Source organism: Lepus europaeus, chromosome 19 (genome assembly GCF_033115175.1).
Source record: "Lepus europaeus isolate LE1 chromosome 19, mLepTim1.pri, whole genome shotgun sequence".
Taxonomy (NCBI): domain Eukaryota; kingdom Metazoa; phylum Chordata; class Mammalia; order Lagomorpha; family Leporidae; genus Lepus; species Lepus europaeus.
This window is the reverse complement of record NC_084845.1, coordinates 1,581,052-1,601,600: the sequence shown is the minus strand read 5'-3', so window position 1 is coordinate 1,601,600 and position 20,549 is coordinate 1,581,052. Positions and strand designations below refer to the sequence as shown.

The following is a 20,549-nucleotide window of genomic DNA, read 5'->3' as shown; positions in this document are numbered from 1 at the left end:
AATTCCATCCACAACAAATTTTATGCTTTTTCTTTTGTTTTTTGTTTTTTTCTTTTTTCGACAGGCAGAGTGGACAGTGAGAGAGAGAGAGACAGAGAGAAAGGTCTTCCTTTGCTGTTGGTTCACCCTCCAGTGGCCGCCATGCCGATGGTGAACTGCGCTGGTCTGAAGGCAGGAGCTAGGTGCTTCTCCTGGTCTCCCATGGGGTGCAGGGCCCAAGTACTTGGGCCACCCTCCACTGCACTCCCGGGCCACAGCAGAGAGCTGGCCTGGAAGAGGGGCAACCAGGACAGAACCTGGCTCCGTGGCCAGGACTAGAACCTTGTCTGCCGGCGCCGAAGGGTGGAGGATTAGCCTTTTGAGCTGCGGCGCCGGCTTTTTATGCTTTTTCAACACCGAAATTCTCCCTCAAGTGTCGATTTTGATTCAGCTCCTGCCTCTGCACATGGAACTCATTTTTCTGTCAATTTCTAAAGCTCTTGTTCTATCTTTACCTCACCATTTTCTTAAGTTATTTATTTGAGATACAGAGTTAGAGAGGGGCAGAGGCAGAGAGAGAGAGGTCTTATATCTGCTGGTTCACTCCCCAAATGGCTACAAAGGCCAGAGCTGGGCTGATCCAAACCCAAGGGCCAGGAGCTTCTTCCGGGTCTTCCATGTGGGTGCAGGGGCCCAAGGACTTGGGCCATCCTCTACTGCTCACCCAGGCAATAGCAGAGATGGGTTGGAAATCAGCAGCTGGGACTCCAACCAGTGCCCATGTGGGATGCGGCACTGCAGGCAGTGGCTTCAGTCGCTACACCACGGTGGCAGCCCCTGTAAACCTCACTTTCACACTTCTTTCTGGCATCAGAAATGTCTGCTAAGTGTTTACATGATTCAGTCATCTCTTTCCGATGCCATCACACATGGTGCCCCTCAGACCACATAAAGAAGCAGAGTGTGAGTGCGTGACCACAGAAGACCCCTGCTGCACTTAGCTCCAGACCACTTGACTCCTGGGGTATGCGAGGCACAAATCTCAAGCAGCTGAAAGCCAGTATGAAGCCATACAGAGCTATGTTTGAGCTGCTGTATGCGCTGCCCACGCACACAGAGGACAAGAGAAGGCAGAGGTCATGGCAAAGCCAGAGCTCCAGGTAAGAGGACGGGAAGTTCCTGGACACGGGCCCAGTTCCATGGCTTGCAACAGAGTCTCTGCCATCCCACAGGGCTCACAATTAAGACCACCCTGCACCCGTGTGGGAGACCCAGAAGAAGCTCCTTTCTTTGGATAAGCCCAGTTGTAGCTGATGTGACCATCTGGGGAGTGAACCAGCTTATGGAAGACCGAGCTCTCTCTTCCCCTCCCCTTACCCCTCTTCTGCCTCTCTGTAAGCCTTCAGGCCACATCAACTCCAGGAATTGGTGCTACCCCTGTGTAGAGCGACCCACTGGGTGACACTACCACCGTGGACTACATTCCCCATAAGGCCCCATGGCACGTCCTCCTGCAAGTCCTGCTGGGAAAGCTGCCAAGTGCTTGGGCCCCTGCCCCCAGGAGGAAGACCTGGAGGAGTCTCTTAGCTCCTGCCTTCAGATCAGCGCAACTCCAGCCATTGCAGACATTTGAGGAGTGAACCACTGGATGGCAGACCTCTCTCTCTCTCTATTTCTGTGTGTGTGTGTGTGCGTGTGTCCTTCTCTCTCTGTGTAACTCAGGCTTTCAAATAGGTAAATGAATCTTTAGAAAAAAAAAAGAGAAGGTAAATTTCTGTTGCTTAGACCATTCTGTGACACAGTTGACACTTGAACCATGAAGCAATGAGTAATACTGACCCCCTTGCAGTAAAAAACCTGAGTATAACTTTCAGCTCCCCCAAAACCCAACTCCTAAAAGCCTACTATTGGCAGGAAGCCTTACCAATAACATAAAGTATCAGCAAGCATAATATGTTATACATATTATATATGGTGAAAATATGTAAGGATTGAGACATCATTTTTACTAGATGAGTTTATTAGGGAGACTAACTGCTCACATGTGGAAGATTAACGTTACAAGGCATTTCAGATGGATCCTCACCACACTTGAGCCCACAGTAATAGCAACAAGAGGTGGCTATGAGATCACAGAAGCACAGTACGTGCAACTTCATTTTATGCAGTTATACTTTAATACTGCGCTTTTGTTTGCATTTCTCTTGACTGCAAATGGTGCTGTAAACAGTCTGAGTTGTCGTGTGCACGTGTTTTGACAAAGTTTTACAATAGATTTGTATGTTCTATGGTAGTAAATTACAAAAGAGATGATTATTTACCTGTACTTTATGCACTCATGCACATCCTTTCTAAAATGTATTTCTAAGTTCTGTGACTCATCTAGGAGCTTTTTCCAATCCCTGTGTTAGAAGAACCACAGGGTTCATACCTGTACTCTCACTACAAGCCTAGAAAACTACCACCACCTCCCTCTGCCAGAGCCAATGCAGGACTAATACACTGCTCGGTCGCTTTGACACGAGCAAGGTTATATGCCTGGTATGGAGGATATTCTGCACAGAGCAGCTCTGGACAGGCACAGCTTTGACAGCACAATGTCTCCACTAATAAAGATCGGGTCTTTCCACAGGCAAAATACACTTGCCTTCTAGAAACACTGGCACAGGGAAAGGAAGCACGATATGAACACTTAAAGAAGGCATGGAGACCAACAGTGCTCTCACACACATGTTCCTATTGACACATGTAAGTCTGGCACATACAAAGATGTTGACAAGTTCACAGAGGGGCCGGCACTCTGCCTAGTGCTGGCATCCATATGGGTGCCAGTTCGAGTCCAGGCTGCTCCTCTTCTGATCCAGCTCTCTGCTATGGACTGGGACAACAGTGGAAGATGGTCCAAATTGTTGGGTTCCTGTACCTCGTGGGAGACCCGGAAGAAGCTCCTGGCTTTGGGTTGGCACAGCTCTGGCTGTTTTGGCCAATTGGGGAGTGAGCCAGCAGATGGAAGACACCTCTCTCTCTGCCTCTCCTTCTCTCTCTGTGTAACTCTGACTTTCAAGTAAATCAATATACCTTTAAACAAAAAAAAAGTTCATGGAGGGCCCAGCACTGTGGCATAACGGGTAAAACCACCTACTGAAGTGCTGGCATCCCATATGGGCTCTGGTTCGAGTCCCAGCTGCTTTACTTCCAATCCAGCTCTCTGCTATGGCCTGGGAAAGCAGTGGAAGATGGCCCAAGTCCTTGGGCCCTGCACTTGTAAAGAAGACCCAGAAGAAGCTCCTTGCTCCTGGCTTAAGATTGGCCCAGCTCCTGCCATTGCAGCCATTCAGGGAGTGAACCAGTGGATGGAAGACCTCTCTGTCTCTCTGCCTCTGCCTCTCTGTAAGTCTGCCTTTCAAATAAATAAATAAATCATTTTTAAAAATTTAAAAATTGAAAATACGTTGAAAGGAAAAAGGGAGGAAAACAGATAAATCATTATAATCCTAGAATTGTATCTATGAACTACATGAAATCTATTCTTTGTATTAATAAAAATTAAAATACATTCAATTTGGTGGGAAAAAAATATTAAAATCATTCCAAGGACTTTGCAAAAAGTACAAGGAAAATGCATCTTGTGAAAAAACTCCATGGATTCCAAAATTTTTTCCACTGAAATAAACTTGTCTTTTAACTTGATTTTTTAAAATTTTTTTAAAGATTTATTTATTTGAAAGGAAGAGTTACAGAGAGGAAGGGAGGGAGAGGGAGAGGGAGAGGTTTTCTATCTTCTAGCTCACTCCCCAAATGGCTGCCACAGCTGGAGCTTAGTCCATCGGAAGCCAGGAGCCAGGAGCTTCTTCCAGGTCTCGAATGCGAGTGCAGGGGCCTAAGGACTTGGGCCATCTTCTGCTGCTTTCCCAGGCCATAGCAGAAAATAAGATGGGAAGTGGAGCAGCCGGGACAGGAACTGGTGCCCATATGGGATGCTGGTGCTGCAGCCAGAGGCTTTACCGGCTACACCTCAGCACCAGCCCTTAATTTTTTTTCTTTGTTTTTTTTTTTTAAGATTTTATTTTTATTTATTTGAAAGGCTGAGTTACAGAGAGAGGTAGAGACAGAGAGATCTTCCATCTGCTGGTTCACTCCCCAGATGGCCACAATGGCTGGAGCTATGCCGATCCGAAGCCAGGAACCAGGAGCCTCCTCCAGGTCTTCCCAACGGATGCAGGGGCCCAAAGACTTGGGCCATCTTCTGCTGCTTTCCCAGGCCATAGTAGAGAGCTGGATCGGAAGAGGAGCAGCCGGAATTAGAACTGGCGCCCATATGGGATGCCGGCTCTTCAGGCCAGGGCGTTAACCCGCTGCGCCACAGCACCGGCCCCCAGCCCTTAATTTTTCTATGAACCTTTTGAAGTAGCCTCATACTATTGGTGCAATACCATGTCATTACATTTTCTTGTGTCTATTCCCAATGAGTGAATGTTTTCAACGGAATGGTTCTCACTGGTCGTTATTCACTCGAATTAACATTTCATGAGGGTTTTTGGCACATTTGGTTTATTGCTACATATTCAGTGTTTAAAACAGTTACTACACAAAAGACACTTTATATTTGATGAATGAATAAGCCAAATCATTCTTCACAAGATACTCCACTGAAGTCTTCACTGTTTCCATGGCCCAAGTGCTTGGGCCCCTGCACTCATGTGGGAGACCGGGAAGAAGCTCCTGGCTCCTGGCTTTGGATCAGCACAGCTCTGGCTGTTGAGGCCATTTGGGGAGTGAACCAGCGGATGGAAGATCTCTCTCTCTCTCTCTCTCTCTCTCTGCCTCCCTGTAACTTTCAAATAGACAAATGAATCTTAAAAAAAAAAAAAAAAAAGTCTTCACTGCTTCAGAAATAGCCTTCAAATTATAAAGCATTTCAGTATAAATTCCTGGGTGACTACTACACTCTACAATAAATGAAGGCATTCTCACATTTTTCAAATTTATGGGACTCTTATTTGCTGTGAATTCTCTTCTGGTGTCTCAGAAGATATGACTTGTCAGCAAAGGCTTTCCCACACTCGGAACATTTGTAAGGTTTTTGTCCACTATGCGTTTTCTTATGCAAACTGAGGTTTAGCTTCCGGCTAAAGGATTTTCCACATTCATTACATGCATAGACTCTTTCTCCAACATGAATTTTCTGATGACTGTGAAGGTTTGACTTCTGAAAAAAAGCTTTGCCACATCTAGCACATTCAAAGGGTTTCTTTCCGGTATGGATTTTCTTATGTTGAATGAGATTTTTCCTCTGGATGAAGGTATTGCCACACAGATTACACTCATAAGCTCTCTCTCCAGAATGAATTTTCTCATGATCAATGACATTTGACTTCTGGGAAAAGGCCTTTTCACATATGCTACATTTATAGGGTTTCTCTCCCGTGTGTATTCTCTGGTGTTTCACAAGGTCTGACTTGTAAATGAACGTTTTTGCACAGTCCTTACACCCATAGGGTTTTTGCCCCGTGTGGATTTTTTTATGTTGAAAGAGGGTCGCATACTGCTTGTAGGATTTGCCACATTCATTACATTCATAGGCTTTCTTGGCGTTATGCGTTTTCTCGTGATTAATGAGGCATGACTTCCAGAAAAAGCCTTTCTCACAGGTCTTGCATTTATAGGGCTTCTCTTCAGTGTGACTTTTCTGATGCTGGATGAGATTGAGCTTCTGCTTGTAGGCTTTTCCACACTCACTGCATGCGTAGGGCTTTTCCTCCGTGTGAGTTTTCTGATGCTTACTGAGCTTCCACTGCTTTCCGAAGGCTCTTCCACATTTGCTGCATTCAAAGGCTTTCTCCCCAGCGTGCATCCGCAGGTGACTCAGAAGGCATGATTTGGAACTGAATAGCTTTCTACAGAAATCACATTCAAATTGTTTCTCTCCCAGTTTGGATGCATTATGGCCAACCAATTTCCTGTATCTCTTAGATTCACGGGAGTTGTTTTTTACACAGCTTTTCATACCCACACTCTGTTCCAGATCTCTCCCAAATGGGTCATGGTCTACGAGTGGGGGACTTGAAGTAGTGTCATCTCTGCTTGGAGGAAGTGTTTCTTCGTGTTCAACGCCTTTTTGCTTGGTCACTGCTGTGTTCTTGATCGATGATGCAGCGTCCCTCTTGAGATCTTCCTCCACTGCCTGGAGCCTCCAAACACATGCTTCCAAAATAGAACACAGAGAAGTTTCCTGTGTGAGATTTTCTACTCCCATGATTGAAATGAAATGTCATAAACAGTCTATTGGGGCAATCATTCTGCATTGCACCCTAATGTCTATGGGAACCTGACCTTAATCTAACCTCAGCGAGGTGTTAAAGGGTGTGACTTATGTATAACCAAGCAGATGTGCTGTTGGGGCAACCACAGGTACTGCAATCAAGACATCAGTTAGCGTAGAACAAACTGATCTACTGCTGACTGTTTACAAAAAGTAAAACTTCACATAAAAATTGTAGTTTTAACTCTACATAGACAAAATATAACTCAACATCCACTGTAGCCTTCTAATCACTTGTGAGTTACCTGTAACACATGCATTCTGATTTTCTCTCATTAATAAACTTATGTATTTATATAACTGTTTATAATTGGCTTGTTCTTTTTGGTTAAGATAATCTAGGTTTCTCAGCACATCCAAACATAAAAGAAACCCTAAGGCCAGAGACTCTGCTATGATATGGCTCCCAAATTCATGCAGGTTAGTCCCAAAACTCATGTTAGGGGACTAAGAGGAATATAGTACAACAGGTGCAGTCCCTGTATTTTCTTTTTTAAGATTTATTTGTAGGCTGGCGCCGTGGCTCAACAGGCTAATCCTCTGCCTTGCGGTGCCGGCACACCAGGTTCTAGTCCCGGTCGGGGCACCGGATTCTGTCCCGGTTGCCCCTCTTCCAGGCCAGCTCTCTGCTGTGGCCAGGGAGTGCAGTGGAGGATGGCCCAGGTCCTTGGGCCCTGCACCCCATGGGAGACCAGGAGAAGCACCTGGCTCCTGCCATCAGATCAGCGCGGTGCGCCGGCCGCAGCGCGCCAGCCACGGCGGCCATTGGAGGGTGAACCAACGGCAAAGGAAGACCTTTCTCTCTGTCTCTCTCTCTCACTGTCCACTCTGCCTGTCAAAAATAAAAAAAGATTTATTTGTTTATTTGAAAGTTAGAGTTACAGAGAGGCTGAGGCAGAGAGAGAGAGGGAGAGAAAGTCTTCCATCCACTGGTCCACTACCTAGATGGCTGCAATAGCTGGAGCTGTGCCGATTCGAAGCCAGGAGCCAGAAGCTTCTTCCAGCCTCCCACAAGGGTGCAGGGGCCCAAGGACTTGGCCATCTTGTACTGCTCTCCCAGGCTATAACAGAGAGCTGAATCGGAAGTGGAGCAGCCAGGACTCAAACCAGTACTCATATGGCATGCTGACATTGCAGACAGTGGCTTTACCCACTATGCCACAGCGCCAGCCCTGCAGTCCCTGTATTTTGCTGTGTGGTGCTCTCTACCACTCTGGGACTCTGTCACCATAGGCTGAGGCTTTGGGGCTCACCTGATCTTGGACTGCTAAGCTCCAAAACCCTGAGTTGAAAATGTATCTCTTTCCTTATAAAATGAGCCTTAGTTTTTTTTTTTTTTAAGACTTGTTTGTTTATTAGAAAAGCAGAGTTACAGAGAGGCAGGGGCAGAGAGAGAGACAGAGGTCTTCCATCTGCTGGTTCACTCCACAAATGGCTGCAATGGCCAGAGCTGGGCCGATCTGAAGCCAGGAGTCAGGAGCTTATTCCAGGTCTCCCACAGGGGTACAGGGGCCCAAGGACTTGGGCCATCCTCTGTACTTTCCCAATTGCATTGGCAGAGAGCCGGATCAGAAGTGGAGGAGCCAGGACTCAAACCAGCACTCATATGGGATGCCCGCACTGCAGGCAGCAGCTTTACCTGATATGCCACAGCACAAGCCCCCCTAGGTATTTTTTATAATGATGAAAAGTTGGCTAATATAGGTTCTGAGAACAAAACTAATTGTGGGGAGAAACTTATACACATAGGTACAAAAGAACAGTTAAGACTCCAGTTACTTGCTGTAACCATTTCATTCCTACCTGCATACACGGTTGTGTAGCCTGACCTGCCCACAGGAACATGACAGAACCAGGTCCCCCAGACTCAGCCCAGCCCAACATTAAAAGGGGAGCAGGCAGAAGCCTGTGTCCTAGCCAGCAGCTTTTGGGAGACAGAATATTTTTTTATTGTTGTTGTTGTTTTGTTTTAAGGTACAGGGCCAGGGCTGGCTCTGTTGGAGTAGTGGGTTAAGCCTCAGCCTGCAGCACTATGTGGACATCCTATGTGGACACCGGTTCGAGTCCTGCTCCCTGCTAATGCACCTTGGAAAGCAGTGGAAGATGACCCAAGTCCCTGGCCCGCCCCAGTGCTTGTGGCCATCTGGGGAGTGAACCAGCAGATGGAAGATCTCTCTAACTCTGCCTTTCAAATAAATAAATAAATCTTTAATAATAAAGGGAAAAAAAAAGGCACAGGGCCAAGCTAATGGAGGACTTCCAGGTAAGGTCGGGAGTGTCAGATCTCACCAAGAGCACAAAAGAGGAAAGAAATGAGCCACAGCTACCGGAGTGCTGCTGAGCGGCCTGCACTGGACTGCAAGACACCCAGCACACGGGAGCTGACAGCTCAGGGACAGCAGTTAGGGCAAGATGAGAACAGGTCTCACCTGCAAAGGGAAACAGAAACACCTGCATACTGAGACTGTCCCCGCCATTCCCAGTCACTGCCAAATGGTTCCAGCTGGCTTCCCGGGACTTTGGCCCACCGGTGCTGCCCTGATTACCTCGTCCGCTGCTGCTCAGCCCCTTGTCTCCCACCGTCCAGGGCTCTTCTCCGCGCTCCAGCCTCAAGATCACCTCAGGTTTGCTGGCTTCCTCTTGGCCTGTTTGTAGAAAACACCAGAGGGCTTGGTGGGGTGGCGTGGGGTCGGCGCGGGGGTGTTGGTTTGTGTGGGGGTGTTTTGTGAGCATGCATTTCTCCCATGCGGGAGTGTTATAAATATGTTTGAGCGTTGCCATGTGGGTGCTCCTGCGTGTGTGAGTGTGAGGGCTTGTGTGGGGGTGTTTGTGTGGGGGTGTTTTCGTGACCGTGTGAGATGGGGGCTGCCACTGGTCGAGGGAGATGAGGTGAATGGACAGGGAAGCTGCTGTGTTAAGGAATCCACATGAGCAGTCAAACCAGACAGAACAAAGAAAGGCTTTTCTTCCTGGGGGATGAAGCTTTCCCAAGAACCAGGGCCAGGGCTGGGCTGAAGGGGTAGGGGCCTCATCCGCAGGGCACCACCCTGGAAGTCAGCATGGGAGCTGTCCCTCACCGCACCCTACTCCCGGCTCAGCCCAGCGAGGGGCACCTCGGGGATGGGCCCTTCAGCCACACAGTGGCCTGCCCACACATTTCAGACCTCATGTGTTAGGTCACCCACCCTGGCAGCCGTGCTGGGCCAGGGAGACCACGTTGCTGTAGTTCTCCAGCATCACATCCCTGTGCAAACGCCTCTGCCTGGGGGTCAGCCACTGCCATTCTTCCTGCGAAAAGTTCACACTGACGTCCTCGAAGGTCACGCTTCCCTGGAACGAGAGATTCCCCGTGAGGGCTGGGACACAAGGCATTGCTGCCCCTGAACCGAGCTGTAATTCTGCGTGGAATTCACCAGGCAGTTTCTCTGGAGCCTGAAATGTCTTGCCGGGCGCCATCAACCCAAGATCTACTCATGACGCCACCGTCTCCCTCAAAATGCCATCCCACGCACACTCCTGAATTCCACCTCCTGAATCTCAACCCCATTCAGCCACTTTCCTCGCCCCACCGCTCACTGCTCTGTGCTGCCACCTTTCCCTCAGAGGAGGGCAGCAACCTCCTTATCTGAATGGACCCTTTCTAATCTGGTTCCCAGTCAGCATGGGAACTAGATGGTGCCATGCTTCCCTCCTGGAAAATAACAACAACAATAATAATAATAATAATAATAATAAATGTTAAGAAAGGGTGGGAGACGGCCTTTACATTCCCTGCAGTGTCGCACTCCCACTCCATGTCTGTCTGCATCTCACGTCATCGAGGGCTATAGCAGCATTTCATTCCTGCCACTCAGTGTTGGGAATCACACTTGCAAACTCCAGGCCTTTGTTGTCCACTGAAAAATCTCGCCTCCTGAGGCTGGCACCGATTGTCGTCTTAGACAGAGGAACTTTGCAGTGGCTCTTATGTCCCAGCCCACTTTTCCTGCCAAGACCAGATTCCCACCTCGGGCTTCAGTGGCTCAGTTTTAACAGTTATGAAGAAACAACGCTGCTTAGCTGGTTACTTTGTGCTGCTCCATGAATTCTCGGCACTTGGCTTCAGTTCTGATCTGCATCAGTTTATTGTGCAGATTCTAAGAATGCTGCCGAATGAACACAGGACAAAGCTGAGGGAGGCCAGCGCCGTGGCTTAACAGGCTAATCCTCTGCCTTGCGGCGCCGGCACACCGGGTTCTAGTCCCGGTTGGGGCGCCAGATTCTATCCCGGTTGCCCCTCTTCCAGGCCAGCTCTCTGCTATGGCCTGGGAGGGCAGTGGAGGATGGCCCAAGTGCTTGGGCCCTGCACCCGCATGGGAGACCAGGAGAAGCGCCTGGCTCCTGGCTTCGGATCAGCACGATGCGCCGGCCACAGCGGCCATTGGAGGGTGAACCAACGGCAAAAAGGAAGACCTTTCTCTCTGTCTCTCTCTATCCACTCTGCCTGTCAGAAAAAAAAAAAAAAAAAAAGCTGAGGGAACACATATTAAATATATCAATAATTAGAGGAATATACTAGGGTGATACATTCATAACACTATTATGTCTGGGGCAAAACAATTGACTGGATTTATGGAAGCAGTGGTCAGATGTTTAGCTTTGATAGGAAAGAACTTAGGCTGGCGCCGCAGCTCAATAGGCTAATCCTCTGCCTTGCGGCACCGGCACACCGGGTTCTAGTCCTGGTCGGGGCGCCGGATTCTGTCCCGGTTGCCCCTCTTCCAGGCCAGCTCTCTGCTATGGCCCAGGAAGGCAGTGGAGGATGGCCCAAGTGCTTGGGCCCTGCACCCGCATGGGAGACCAGGAGAAGCACCTGGCTCCTGGCTTTGGATCAGCACGATGCGCCGGCCGCAGCGGCCATTGGAGGGTGAACCAACGGCAAAAAAGGAAGACCTTTCTCTCTGTCTCTCTCTATCCACTCTGCCTGTCAGAAAAAAAAAAAAAAAAAGCTGAGGGAACACATATTAAATATATCAATAATTAGAGGAATATACTAGGGTGATACATTCATAACACTATTATGTCTGGGGCAAAACAATTGACTGGATTTGTGGAAGCAGTGGTCAGATGTTTAGCTTTGATAGGAAAGAACTTAGGCTGGCGCTGCAGCTCAATAGGCTAATCCTCTGCCTTGCGGCGCCAGCACACCGGGTTCTAGTCCTGGTCGGGGCGCCGGATCCTGTCCCGGTTGCCCCTCTTCCAGGCCAGCTCTCTGCTGTGGCCCGGGAAGGCAGTGGAGGATGGCCCAAGTGCTTGGGCCCTGCACCCGCATGGGAGACCAGGAGAAGCACCTGGCTCCTGCCTTCGGATCAGCACAGTGCGCCGGCCGCAGCGCGCCAGCCACGGCGGCCATTGGAGGGTGAACCAATGGCAAAAGGAAGACCTTTCTCTCTGTCTCTCCCTCTCACTGTCCACTCTGCCTATAAAAAAAAAGAAAGAAAGAAAGAAAGAAAGAAAGAAAGAAAGAAAGAAAGAACTTAGAGCATGATATCTTTTAGTATATATATGAAAAGAAGGAGGAAACTATGCCAAAAGACTAGCAGACATCAGTTCTGAGCAAGTTGCGCATGGGTGACAGTCCATTTTGATGATGTGAACTTACTGAAAAACTCAGGGGTGGGTGTTTAGTGCGGTTATGAAGCCACAGCTCAGGATGCCCACCAACATTCCATACTGGAGTGCCTGGGCTCAAGTCCCAGCTCCACTTCCCACTCCAGCTCCATGCTAATATGTCCCGTGGGAGGCAGCATGTGATGGCTCAAGGAGCAGGGTTCCTGGCTTGGACGTGCCCAGCCTGGCTATTGCAGGTGTTTGGAGAGTGAGCCAGCAGATGGAAGGTCTCTCCCTCTCCCTTTCAAACTATCAACAACAACAACAACACACACACATACAAACTCACCCTAAAGTGGTTCATTTCATATCCTTTTCCAGCCCACACAGTCCTGGAAGGAAAACCTGAGGACAAAATGGAAAGAGCTGTGAGAAAGCAGAACGGCTCTGGTACACACCAGTCATCCTATGTAGAAAGCGCCACACACCAGCTCCACATAAGAGCCCTACTGCGCCTGCACCTTGGTGACCCCTTTCGGAACACCGGGTGACTCTGAGCTGTGTCACTGATTTCACTGAGTGTATTGTGACACTTCCATGCTTCATTGCATCGTCACCTCTTGGAACCTGCAGTCCTGCTTCTAATCATTTGCCTTAAGCAACAACGAGAGTGAAAATAACCCAAGTCTGAGACACCTCTTTATAACTTATTTTCTTATCAAACAACTGGGAGCAACCTACATAAATAAACGGATAAGTGGTCCCTTGGTGAAATTATGGTGCAAGCTCAGAAGCTCATAACAAAACCAAGGGTCATGCAGTTTTCAAAGACCTGGTTTTCTCCCTGTGCAAACCCAGTCTGGCCAGTTCCCAAGTGTTCATGCATTTGCCAACACGGACAGGACAGAAGCTACACTGACTTAGAGCCCTCTCTCAGCCGTGGCAGGGGCAGAGGTATGTCCTCAGACTGCGGGGGTCCATGTGAAATCTCTGCCTCCTCTGAGAGGGAACGGTTCCCACGCGACTGCAGCTGTCCCCAAACGTTTTCCAAGTCAGAGTCTTCCCCATATGCAAAAGCAGCACCGGCCAGCAGACTCCAGGCCACACCATCCACATGAGGCGGGGTTTGTGGTGTAGCAGGAACCCAGCCAGAGCTCAGGGTGAGGACAGTGGACACATCTTGCCTGATGCTCACTTTCTTCATTTCTGGCCATGCCTTGTTTTTGACTTTTACTGTTCTGTGCAGAACAGGGCAGGCTGTTGCGGAGGGAGCATCGTGGAGGCTTACCCTGGGGGATGTGTTAGGAGGAGCAAACGGTTTTTCCTGAGCCTTGGCTGCTGAACACAGACCACCTCTGTTCACTATCGATCTTTTTAAGACTTATTTATGTATTTTAAATGCAGAGTTACAGAGAAAGACAGATACAGAGACAGTGACAAAGAGCTTCCATCCACTGGTTCACTCCCCGGATGGCTGCAATGGCCAGCATTGGGCTAGGCTGAAGCCAGGAGCCAGAAGCCAGGAGCTTCATCTGTTCTCCCATGTGGGTACAGGGACCCAAACACTTGGACCATCTTCTGCTGCTTTTCCCAGGCCATTAGTACAGAGCTGGAGTGGAAACAGAGCAGACGGAACATGAAGCAGTGCCCGTATGGGATGCCAGTGACCAGGCGGTGGCTGTACCCACTCTGTCACCATGCTGGTTTCCCACTACAGATCTTTTTGCTAGAATGCTTCTAGCACAAAAATATTTTTGCCTAAATGCATTTTAGGCTCTATTATATGTGAAAAACAAAACTAACCAAAATAGGCAGATTTTCAGTAGGAATGAAAAACTTGGTCTTGGGGCTGGCACCGTGGTGCAATAGGATAATCCTCCGCCTGAGGCGCCGGCATCCCATATGGGCGCCAGTTCTAGTCCCGGCTGCTCCTCTTGCCATCCAGCTCTCTGTTGTGGCCTGGGAAACCAGGGGAAGATGGCCCAAGTGCTTGGGCCCCTGCACCCACGTGGGAGACCTGGAAGAAGCGCCTGGCTCCTGGCTTCAGATCGGCACAGCTCTGGCCGTCACGGCTGTTTGGGGAGTGAACCAGCAGAAGGAAGACCTTTCTCTGTCTCTTCCTCTCACTGTCTGTAACTCTACCTCTCAAATAAATAAATAAAAATCTTAAAAGTTACTTTAAAAAAAAGAAAAACTCGGTCTTGATATCTTAATAAGTGTGACATTCAGCAACAGGTTCAATATGTTACTTTATTTAAAAATATAAGCATGTATTGAATTGCTATATGGCATGTCATAAATATGTGCAATTATTGTGTCAATTAAAAAGAAAAAGACTGCAGAAACGAAGCCCAGAGTGCTAGGGCAGCCCTGTGGGGAGCTTTCTTCCACAAGGGCTGAGTGGAACAAAAGAGCCAACCTGGGGACTCAGATCTTACCCTCCCCCACTCCCCAGCCTGTCCCACAGGAACGCCGGTGGCTGCAGCCTGTGTTCTAAAGCTGGAATTGTTCAGGGAAGATCAGCATGGCTCCTGCGCAAGGAAGACTCACAAATTGGAGAAATGGTCCATATTTTGCACCATCCCTGGGTGGCCATTCAACTCACTGACCAGTTTGAAGACAACACTGTGAGTCCAAGCAAAACGGGTGGAATCCAATATTGAAGCTGTGATTTTCACTACAAAGGTTGTGAGCAGATATTGGAATTGTCAGCTTACACAGTTTAGGACAATGAGTGTCAAAAAGATTTGACTTTAAGACAAACTAATCAAGATTTTTTTTTGACAGAGTTAGACAGTGAGAGAGAGAGACAGAGAGAAAAGTCTTCCTTCCATTGGTTCACCCCCCAAATGGTTGCTACGGCTGGCACGCTGCACCGATCCAAAACCAGGAGCCAGGTGCTTCCTCCGGTCTTCCATGCGAGTGCAGGGCCCAAGGACCTGGGCCATCCTCCACTGCCCTCCCGGGCCACAGCAGAAAGCTAGACTGGAAGAGGAGCAACCGGGACAGAATCTGGCACCCCAACCGGGACTAGAACCCGGAGTGCTGGCGCCGCAGGCAGAGGATCAGCCAAGTGAGCCGTGGCACCAGCCTAGCTAAGATTTTTTTTTTTTTAAGGACTCCATAATGATACAGAGTAAAATCCTTACTGGAGAATCACTACTCATACTTTATGCCTGCAACTAATGGCAAAATGATAAAGCAGACATTACTAGAAGTGCATACAGAAACAAAGAAGATCCCCAAAATTCCAGTGACTTCTGACCACGCCCAAAATTGGGGAAATGGAACACAGAGTTGATTGACACACAGCAAACCCAGGATCTATAAAAGTCAGTTGCCTTCTTTTCCAGAGCCCTGGAACATGCACAAACAGCGCCAAGCGTAACCACATTAGGTGGGAGAAGTCCTTGCTGGTTATAGGCAATCATTTAGAATGTAAACCTGCAAAGGTTTTTTCAGTGTACTGGAGTGGCACACAGGGAGGCAGGAATATTGACATTCTCCTCAGTGCTCCTAAATTAGTGGTTATTTCTAAATTCCCTGAGGACAACATACCCCTCCCACTCCTCCCTGTCCTGGGGCCCTCAGAGGCTCAGAGGCTGGCTCTGGGACTTGAGAAGAGATTAGAGCCGCTGGAGAATTCTCTAGAAAAGAGAGGACCCAGGTCCTGTCCTAAGTGGGTGAGCTTGGACCTCTGGGTTCCTCCTCAGCTCTCTAAGTGACTCCGAAACAAAGTTGGAGAAACGCTGGATTAGGACACCAGACCCCAGAAGTTTTAGTGCAGATAGTATAGTGCTGTGTTAAAAGTGGAAATGAATAACAAATTTAAAAATCTGTAGGTTCTCTAACTCGCCAGAAATTCAACAAAATTATTGAAAGCAATCATGAGTCAAAATAGAAATCAGGGGCCGGCACCGTGGCACGGCATGTTAATCCTCTGCCTGCCGCGCCGGCATCCTATATGGGTGCAGGGTCTAGTCCTGGCTGCTCCTCTTCAGATCCAGCTCTCTGCTATGGCCTGGGAAAGCAGTAGAAAATGGCCCAAGTGCTTAGGCCCCTGCAGTCGCGTGGGAGACCGGGAAGAAGCTCCTGGCTCCTGGCTCCTGGCTCCTGGCTTCGGATCAGTGCAGCTCCAGCCGTTGTGGCCATTTCGGGAGTGAACCAGTGGAAGGAAGATTTTTCTCTCTGCCTCTTCCTCTCACAGTCTGTAACTCTGCCTCTCAAATAAATAAAATCTTTAAAAAAAAAAGTGTAAATAGAAATCAATCTCCTAAATTAAGAGTAGCTATAAAATGAACTGTATAAAAACACTATTTTATTTTAAAAGATTTATGTGTTTGTTTAATAGTCAGAGTTACAGAAGGGGAGGGGGGAGGGAGAGAGAGATCTTTCATTCGCAGGTTCACTCCCAAGACTGCCAGGAAGGCCAGAGCTGGGCCAGGCCAAAGCCCGGAGCCAGGAGCCTCCTCCAGGCCTCCCAAGTAGGTGCAGGGGCCCAACCACTTGGGCCATTCCCCACTGCCCCTCCCAGGCCATTAGCAGGGAACCGGATTGAAGTGGAGCAATCAGGACACGAACCAGGGATGCCAGCAATGGAGGCAGCAGCTTCACCCACTATACCACAATACTGGTCCCCAAAATATGATTTTAAGTCTTTTACATATCATCTCTCTGAAGCTATTGGAGGTACACACAAGTGAGGCAGTAGGCCAAAAGGGGTTCCGGAAAACAGGGGATCCAGCACAGGGGTACTAAGGGGAATCCCTGGCCACCAGCAGTGCCAATCGTAGCAGCCAAGGTCTACCAGGGCATGGAGGCTCTGGAAGGAGGTCTCTAAGAAGACACCCAAGCCGGCGCCGTGGCTTAACAGGCTAATCCTCCACCTTGCGGCGCCGGCACACCGGGTTCTAGTCCCGGTCGGGGTGTCGGATTCTATCCCGGTTGCCCCTCTTCCAGGCCAGCTCTCTGCTATGGCCCGGGAAGGCAGTGGAGGATGGTCCAAGTCCTTGGGCCCTGCACCCGCATGGGAGACCAGGAGAGGCACCTGGCTCCTGGCATCTCGGATCAGCGAGATGCGCCGGCCGCAGCGGCCATTGGAGGGTGAACCAATGGCAAAAAGGAAGACCTTTCTCTCTGTCTCTCTCACTATCCACTCTGCCTGTCAAAAAAAAAAAAAAAAAAAAAAAAGACACCCAGACCCAGAACTGATATAAGAGATACCGAAAGGGGGCTAGCATTGGGGCACAGTCCCTAAAGCAGCCGCCCAAAACGCCGGCATCCCATATGAGCACTTGGTGTCCCAGTTACTCCACTTCTGATCCAGCTCCCGCAAGAAAAGCAGCGGAAGATGGCCCAAGTACTTGGGCCCCTGCTACCCTTGTGGGAGATAGAATGGAGTTCCTGGTCCCTAGCTCTGGCCTGGCCTAACCCCAGCCATTGGGGCCATTTGGGGAATGAACCAGTGGATGGAAGATCTTTCTGTCTCTCCCTCTTTCTCCATCACTCTGCCTTTAACATAAAAATTTTTTTAAAAAATTCCAAGCTTTCAAATCATAAAACATTTTGCTTTCAAGGGAAAAAAGAATAGCTTACCTCCACCGAACTGGCAAGACGATTCCCTGGTCTTTTCTTCTAGGGTGTATTGGAAATGAAGACATGCATTCACATGGAAAAGCTAAACTAGTGATCAAGGTAAACTTAATCTGCATCATAATCCAGTCAGGATACCACCAACTTTGATCACACCCTTTCAAGCCCCACCTGATCTGATCAGGGCTCTACCTTGTCCCTGATTCCCAATTCTTTCCTCTAGCTCCTCAAATATGAAGAACTCCCATAAAAATTGTGATTATAGGGGCTGGGGTGGTGACATGGTGGTGGGTAAAGCCACTGTCTATGATGCCTGCACCCCAAGTTCGTTTCCCTGCTGCTCCACTTCCAACCCAGCTCCGTGATAATGGCCTGGGAGGGGCAGCAGAGGATGGCCCAAGGGCTTGAATCTCGGCACCTACGTGGGAGATCCCCAGGAAGTTCCTGGCTCCAGGCTTCAGCCTGGCACAGCCCTAGCCATAGTGGCCATTGGGGAGTGAACCAGCAGATGGGAGATAGCTCTCTCTCTCTGACTACCAAACGAATGAGTCTTTTAAAAACATAGATAAATAGATATCAAAGTCTTATTTTTAAATATGTTCAACATGTTTCCAATGAAAATTTTAAAAATTTCATGGAAGTAAAAAATTTCATCTTAAATTGAAATAGTAAAAAGAAAAATTGAAATAGTAAGCAAGAAAAAACAAAACCTTTACCCACATGGCATAAAGCCAAGTGAAATAAATTAAAAGAAAATATCACAACCCCATAACCTCATTTTTTTTTTTTTTAATTTGACAAGTAGAGTTACAGACAGTGAGAGACAGAGAGAAAGGTCTTCCTTCCACTGGTTCACTCCCGAAATGGCTGCAATGGCTGGAGCTGCGCTGACCTGAAGCCAGGAGCCAGGAGCTTCTTCCTGGTCTCCCATGCGGGTGCAGGGCCCAAGCACTTGTGCCATCCTTCACTGCCTTTCCGGGCCACAGCAGAGAGCTGGACTGGAAGAGGAGCAGCCGGACTAGAACTGACACCCACCTCACTGTTTTTTCAATGGTTAAAAAAAAAATAATAAGAAAAAAAAAAAAACCAGAAAACAAGTATCTGAGACTTCATCAGAAACATTGATATAAAAATGAAAGTGAAAGCTAAAAATAGACTTTTTTATAAACTCTTTGTTTCTGCTTGAAAACAACTTGCAAACTGAAAATGGTTTACCTGAAATGCCTTGAGCGAGAAGGGCCGAAAGCAGCTGACACCACAGAGAGAGAGATGGACACCCTCCAGCCATCCGGGAGTCTTCACTCTGAAGAAACCAGCATGCCAATCAGGTCCCCTAGTCCGGGTCTTGAGTTTAAATTTGAGCTATGGCAGCACAGCCCTTCCTATCCATGCACCGATTGGACAGCACAAGTCTACTCCCTGTTTACCACAAATCATTAGCATTTCTCCGCCTCTGGTCTCTGGGAGGGGCTCGGTTAAACAGGGAATGAATGGATAAAGTGAGTCAGTGACTTAAAACTGTCATGTTTTCAAGGTTGTCACATATAATCTGTGAAGTAGTTAAACGGGAAACAAGCTTTAAAATTCTCATTGTTGGGAGCCATTGGTGTGGTGCAATGGGTTAGGCTGCCAGTCTGTAAAGCTGGCATTCTATATGGGTGCCCATTGCTGCTCCACCTGGGACCCAGTTCCCAGCTAGTGGGCCTGGGAAAGCAGCGGAAGATGGCCCAAGTGTTCTTGACCCTGGCCTGGCCCAGCCCCAGTCATTGTCGCCATCTGGAGAGTGAACCACTGGGTGGAAGATCTGTCTCTCTGTAACTCTGCCTCTCAAGTGACTACATTAAAAAAAAAAATTGTCATGGGTATAATGTTATTTATTAAAAGGGATGCCAATGTTTTGCCAGGCAAAACAGCTTAAGCCACTAGGTTACAACGTCGGCCCCAGACTATTTAAACTATTTTTTAAAGCTATACTATTTTTAAAGCTATACTAGTCTAGTATACCACTATTTTTAAATCAAAAATTAAATCCCATGGTGATTCATTAGAATCAGAAGTCCCAATATGGATTCATTCCTAATGTATATACAGATAGAGACACAGAAGTGCATGCAAAGGGAATGTGTCTTGTATTGGAAGCTGAGATAAACCTGGGCCATCTTTGTTGAGAATAGACCTATAGGCCGCCCATGAATTGCTTCGGCTATTCAGCGTTTTATATGGTTCCATACGAATTTTAGGATTTTTTTTCTTTTCCTTCAAAGAATGCCCTGTCTCCAAAAATAGCCTAAAAAATGACCAACAGGTACCTGCAAAAGTGCCCACCACCCCCAGTCCTCAGGGGAATGTAAATCAATCGCCTGGGCGACCTTCTCACACCTGTTGGGATGCCGATCCAGAGGCGGGCACGCAGGCACGCACCCCGGCGAGACCACGGCTCCTGGCTGCAGGCGGCCAGGCGGCGCGGCCCGGGAGGGGCGCGCTCCTCGCCCGCAGGGGTGGCGACACGGTGGTGCAGTTCTGCGCAAGGTGAGCTCTGCGCAGGTGCTGTCCTCAAGTTCGTCGGGGGACCAACGGTGAGACCAACGTCCGTGACCCCTGGACGTGTAGAGGCTTCGGGGTCAATCTTGGAGAAGCGGGGCGCAGAGTCCCCAGCCTTGGATCCAGCTTTGGTCGAGGGCGCTGTGCTCTGCACGTCCCCCCGAAGCACTCTGCGGGCATTTTCGCGCAATATTGTGCAGATTTTCTCCGCTGAATGACTCCTCCATGGGCAGGTAAAACCCGGAAAGTGAGGGGCTCCGAGGACTGCCTCCCAGGGCTCCCGGGGGCGGGCGGGGGGGTACCCGCCTTGTGCAGGCTGGAATTTCGGAGCCGGTCGTCTGCTTTGCTATTCTGTAGAAAGGATCTGAAAGAAGCTCCCTTAGCCTCTTCTGCAAATGGAACTGGGGAAAATTCCACGAAGTTTTTTTGGGTTTTGGACAGCTGCTGCTCTCTCTAAAGGAAGCGCCTCCTGTGTTGCTGATCCGCACAAGGCCATGGGGACCCCGCGCCGGCAGGAGGGCACCGA

At 48.7% G+C, this 20,549-nt stretch overlaps 1 protein-coding gene and 1 pseudogene across 1 annotated transcript; one reads left to right on the top strand and one right to left on the bottom strand.

Annotated features, from left to right (window-relative positions):
* Positions 1–4,714: 4,714 nt before the first annotated feature.
* Positions 4,715–18,748, bottom strand: ZIM3 (zinc finger imprinted 3). Its single transcript, XM_062177579.1, has 5 exons — positions 18,698–18,748; positions 12,240–12,295; positions 9,487–9,631; positions 8,848–8,946; positions 4,715–6,183 (listed from the first exon to the last, which is right to left on the bottom strand). Exons 2-5 carry the CDS (start codon positions 12,252–12,254, stop codon positions 4,976–4,978), a joined length of 1,467 nt encoding a protein of 488 aa, XP_062033563.1. The 5' UTR covers positions 12,255–12,295; positions 18,698–18,748; the 3' UTR covers positions 4,715–4,975.
* On the top strand, positions 14,367–14,466 carry LOC133748950 (U6 spliceosomal RNA; annotated as a pseudogene).
* Positions 18,749–20,549: the final 1,801 nt, after the last annotated feature.

Bases quoted from the DNA above. Each gene is read 5' to 3' on its own strand.
- ZIM3 (XM_062177579.1), bottom strand. The intron at 8,947-9,486 runs GTGGGTGACCTA...TTCTACAAACAG, and splicing joins GGCCCAGCACGGCTGCCAGG to GCCAAGAGGAAGCCAGCAAA. The intron at 6,184-8,847 runs GTAATCAGGGCA...CTATTTTGGAAG, and splicing joins GCTGAGCAGCAGCGGACGAG to CATGTGTTTGGAGGCTCCAG.